This window comes from Fukomys damarensis, unplaced genomic scaffold, assembly GCF_012274545.1.
Source record: "Fukomys damarensis isolate Sample0158 unplaced genomic scaffold, DMR_v1.0_HiC HiC_scaffold_38, whole genome shotgun sequence".
Lineage (NCBI taxonomy): Eukaryota > Metazoa > Chordata > Mammalia > Rodentia > Bathyergidae > Fukomys > Fukomys damarensis.
Genome location: NW_022900950.1, coordinates 67,818,325 through 67,823,765, shown reverse-complemented (window position 1 = coordinate 67,823,765; position 5,441 = coordinate 67,818,325). Strand labels below are relative to the sequence as shown.

General features: G+C 46.9%; 1 protein-coding gene across 1 annotated transcript in view; it reads left to right on the top strand.

The window, feature by feature from the left end:
• The window catches only part of Tbc1d9 (TBC1 domain family member 9), a 57,721-nt gene extending 55,914 nt beyond the window's left edge, over positions 1 to 1,807 (top strand). The window contains exon 22 of the mRNA XM_010612184.3: positions 3 to 1,807. Within this exon, the coding sequence (XP_010610486.1) occupies positions 3 to 485 (483 nt within the window). The 3' untranslated portion in view covers positions 486 to 1,807. The remainder of the gene's footprint in view (positions 1 to 2) is intronic.
• The last annotated feature ends 3,634 nt before the right edge of the window (positions 1,808 to 5,441 follow it).

Genomic DNA, 5,441 nt, shown 5'->3' with positions numbered 1-5,441 from the left:
CGCCGTACACTGTGGAGGCCACCGAGCCACCCGCGGCGGACCTCAGCGAGGAGCACTCGCTTGGGGGGCCCATGGAGGACATCAAGCTGGAGGACTCCTCGCCTCGGGAGCACGGGACCTGCTCGTCCATGCTGATCTCCGACGACGACACCAAGGATGACAGCTCCATGTCGTCGTACTCGGTGCTGAGCGCCGGCTCCCACGACGAGGACAAGCTGCACTGCGAGGACATCGGCGAGGACACGGTGCTCGTGCGTAGCGGCCGGGGCACCACCGCGCTGCCCCGCAGCACCAGCCTGGACCGGGACTGGGCCATCACCTTCGAGCAGTTCCTGGCCTCACTGCTCACCGAGCCCGCCCTGGTGAAGTACTTCGACAAGCCGGTGAGCATGATGGCCCGGATCACCGGCGCCAAGAGCATCCGCACGGCGGGCAGGCCGGCGTGCTCGGCCAGCGACTGCGAGATAGCCGCCCTGTCGGGCTGAGCTTTTCTGTGTTCTCCTCCTGCGTTGGCGTTTCTTTTCCTTTCAAATGAAATATTTATGAGTCCTGGGCTCGAAGCCTAGCATTTCCCTCATAATGAAAACTGTTGAGAAATCCTGGAACATCTCCGTGTAGGCGCAGCACACTTGCTGGGTCTGGCCACCAGAGGGCGAATTTCCCTGGAAAGGTGAGCCTTTCAGGGATCAGATGTGTGTATGATAACTCAGTAATCTTGCTGTGAGCTGTATACATGGTTTAAAAAAATAATAATGCAGTTTAGCTTTAAATAAGGCAGCCATTGTTTTATGTATTGGGGCTTTGAAATAAAATTAGAGCCGTAAGGAAGAAGAAATGGCCACAATTGACTGCCCTTAGAGAAGCCTCAGTCCGGTGGGGGAAATCCTATTCTACTTTAGCAAGTATTACAGGTATTTTTTAACATTTGAAGTATATTCATAAACACTCTCCTCAAAATTCATATTCAACATGGTGGTCTCACTTAAGGGTTAGATATTTAAGGTTCCAAACAATTAGGAAGATGGAAGTGATTTTTACAGAATCACATCAAGCTGGGCAGATGCCAGACCAGTTTTGCATGAACAGATTGTTGCGGTTTCGTGTCCATCTTTAGTTACAGCGGGTCTGAAAGTGGCAACAAGGCAACAGATGGCTCAGGATAGGCTTTTTTGTTTTGCTTTTGAAAGAGTAAACGTGATAATGCTTCTGATACTGGATTTTCAACTTCTTGTTACTCACTACAAATAAAGCAAAAAATAAAAAACAATGAACTTCACCATTTCTGTACTCTCCATAGACTGAAGAAATCATACCATGTATCGCATAAGACCATGTTCCCAGTAAATCAATGTAGAGATAAAGTAAACTGAAAAAAATTCTGCAAGCTAATGGAACTAAGAGTTTTAAAACAGGACTTGTCACTTTATATAAAAGAATAGTATGCTCTATTTATTTCCTGAATGGATATGGAAATGAAAACTAGCACACCTGCACTTTGAATTCTTGCTTCTTTTTTTTTATTACTGTTATGATTTGGGGTTTGGTGATTTTTTGTTTGTTTGTTCTACAGACACTGGAAGGTTTTCATCCTACTGTTGAATTCACAATCATGTACACATTTTCTTGGCTTATTCTGAATATTCCTTCCAACACATTCCTTTATTTTATTATACATGATGTCCTTATTTTAGCTGTTACTGCTGTGATTTTTAATTTTGTTTACAGAATAATTTTTAAACTGTCAAATGAAGTAGAGTCAACCTCAAATAGGATAAATGTGAACAAATAAAATACTTCAGATATGGCTTCTTATCTTGGTGCTTGAATTCCTGCCTGAAGCAATAACATCTTTCTTTGACAATTTTATAAGAAACATTTTATTACACAACCACTGTTAGTAACAAATTTCATAAGAACATATATTGAGATAAGAAATAAAATGTGTAGCATATCAATGACTGTGTTTGAAACATGGGAGAGTTTTGTTATCAGCTGTCTAATTTAAAATACTTGACCTATGTCAGGCATGGTGATGCCCATCTGTAATCCCAGCGCTCAGGAAGGGGGAGGATGAGGCAGGAGGATTAGCAGGAGTTTGAGGCGAGCCTGATCTTCAGTGAGTCCCTGGCTCAAGAAAAGGAAACTTTCCCTACATCAGTGTAAACAGGGTGCAGAGTCCTGGTTTAATCACAATCAGTACAGGATGACACCATCTGCTATGTATGTATTTAATTAAGGAATTAGACGTTTATTTGCTTCTACTGTTGCACATTATTGCATGTGTTTCTGTCATCTTTAAAATCACTTCAGTATGCCTCAAGAAACATCTCCGAGTAGGCATGGTGGCACTCAACGGTAATCCCAGCCCTTCTGCCTGAGGCAGGAAGGTCACAAGCTTGAGCCCAGTGTGGGCAACTTAATGTCTTAGTGAGACTCTGTCTCAGAACATAAAAATAAATGGCTGGGGATCGAGCTCAGTGTGAAGGCCTAGGGTTCCATCCCCAGGGCCGTGCCGGCCAGGCCTGCTGCTGGCTCTCCTTCCCTCTGGATGTGGGATGCTGTGACATTCGTCTCCCATCTTCCAGGTGCTAGGGGAGGCAGGGAGGATGGAGCAGGCTGCAGCAGGTAAGTGAAGAGCCCTGAACCTCTACATAGGGACTCAGTGATCGGTGTCAGGCTTCTCCCAGGGCCCAGGGAAGACTGCAGGGGGAACTCTGGGCCCATGTCTGACAGTCTCACCTTGGTGTGTTCCTGTGTTGGGATGGGGCACCTGCTAGAAATGAGCTAGGCATGGAGAATACCAGGGCTCTGGGAAGCCCCTCAAATTGAGAACAAGCATGTGCTCTGAGACCCCAAGATGGGGACTCCAGAGCCACCTCCACTTGCCTGCCTTATGTCATGGCTCCAGGAAACCAAACCAACAAACAGTAGTGTCATCATGCCCCAGAGCCACCCCCTGTCCAGCGCTTCCATGAGCCTGAGCAGTCACCCTGACACCTGGCCAGCACCCCTGTATCCACCTCACAGATGCCCTCCTGGATGCGAGACTTGAGCTTGAAGCTTCCTGTGCTCATCCCAGACTCTGAGATGGTGTTCCCTGCTCGGCTGCCTTCTCATCTCTGAGATGGAGGAAGGAGGTAGGTACATTGTCTCCAAGGAGGTGAGGATTCTGGCAAAAGCAACTGGTCAGCTGAGCATGAGACCAATACACTCAATTAGTGGGCACCTCGAATGACCTGTGGGATGCTGAAGTACATGGTCCTTTCCCTCCAGTGCTGCTTAGAAACAAATGTGTTTCTGCAGCTCCCTCCATCCAAACTCCTAATGTCCCTGTGAAAAACTGCAGATTCCTGGCCCTGACTCAGGCTTTGTCTGTCAGAAAGAAGTCTGGGACTCTGCTGCTGACCAAATCCATGCCTGATGATGGAAGCTGGAATGGGAGACCACTGGCTCGGTCCACATGGAGAAAGTGAGGCCCATAGAATCAGAACAGTGGGCCCAGGATACCCAACCCAAGAGAGTCAGTAATGCCCAAAAGGCTCACTCACTGTAGAGCAGACGATCCCCAGGGTGCCGGCTGGAAAGCAGAGATGGCTGAGGGTTCCTGTCCACAGTCTCTCCCTTGCAGCCTGAAATTTACAGATGAGCTCACTGCTCCTCCCTAGGAAGAGATCAGGAAACGTCGGAGTTTCTGTTCCAGCCGTGCCACTTACCAACCCCAGGCACATGGCTCAACTTGTCTATGTTTCTGATTCTTAGTCTGGCAAGTGGAGAGGAGAGAGGTCCCTGGCTGTGGACAGAGTGAGTGGAGGCACTCCAGTGTCCTCTGCAGTTGTCTGTGCCGTGTGCTGGGGAATCTACCCTGTTCTGCCTGAGAAAGACTGCTCCTGTGTCATCTGCTGATTCCAGCGGCACAACCCGGCCTGTCTGTCACATTCCCATAGAACACAGAGCAGTGTGCTGCAGAGGAAGCCCAGTGCCTGCCTAGGGGCCGCAGGCCACTGGGAAGCACCCCAGACTCCCTGGGACAGTGCTGCAAGGGGCCAGTGCCATGAACAACCTGTTCCAGGCCCCCTCCGATAGCCAGGCCTCATGAGGTTTACTGTGGGAGTCCGAGGTCCCGTCAGCCTCGGTGTCCCACCCAACCATCCGCTCAAACCCTGTCTTGCAAGCCTGCTGAAGGTGCTCACTGTAAGAGCAGCCAGGGCAGGAAAAATGCATGGAGACCACGTCTCAAAATAAAATAAAATTTTTAGAGGGCTGGAATGTATCTCAGGGCACAGGCCTTAGGTTCAATCCCCAGTTACAAGGAGAAAAGATAATCCAACCACACAGGCTTCACTTGCCCCCTGCAACGCACCGATAGCTGTGCTCTGGGAAGGGCAGCATCGCTTTAAAGTCCTCAGCAAGCTCTGGCGCTGGATGCTGGAGGGAGAGCTTGGCAATCAGAAGTTCAGCCTAATTCTACCACACACCCCCACAGTTCCAGGGTGTTGCACAGGAACAGGTGAGAAAATTTTTTTTTCCCACATTGTAAATGGTCTCATCACGGTTGGTGGCTTTTCTTGCAGTGCAGCTTTTTAATAAGATGAGGTCCCAGTTGTTGATTCTTTGTGCTAGTTCCTGCGCTACTGAGGTTTTGTTCATAAAGTCTTTTCCTGTACCAATCTCTTCAAGATTTCTTCCTAACTTATCTTCCAGCAAGTTTAGTGTTTGTATTTTAATATTTATATCTTTAATCCACTTGGACTTTAGTTTAGTGCATGGTGAAAGATACGGGTCTAGTTTTAATCTTTGACAAGTTGAAATCCATTTTTTCCAACACCATTTATTGAAGAGGCTATCTTTCCTCCAGTGAGGGTGCTTGGCTCTTCTTTGTCAAAGATGAGGAAACTGAGTATATGAGGAGTTGTTTCTGCATCTTCTCATCTGTTCCACTGATCCTCGGGTCTGTTTCTGCCAGTACCATGCTGTTTTTATCACAGTGGATTTGTAGTATAGTTTCAAGTTGATGATTGGTTTTTTGGTTTTTGGTACCAGGGATCGAACTCAGTTCCTTGCACTTGCAAGGCAGAAGGCAGAACCTCTGAACCAAAACCCTGGCCCTCAAGTTGGGGATTTTGATACCTACCCACTGCCATGTCACTCTTGCCTGGAATTGCTTTTTATATTCTAGGGCTCTTCTGACTCCAAATAAATTTTTTGATTATTTTCTCTAGTTCTGTGAAATATACTTTTGGGATTTCAATAGGGATTACATTGAATCTGTATGGCAGTTTTGGAAGTATGGCTATTTTCACTATATTGACTCTTCCTACCCATGAAAAAGGGATATCTTTCCATTTTCTTATATCCTCTTCCATCTCTTTTTTTCAATGTTGTAGTTCTCAATGTAGAGGTCTTTTGTTTCCTTTGTAAGATTGATTCTTAGATATTTCATT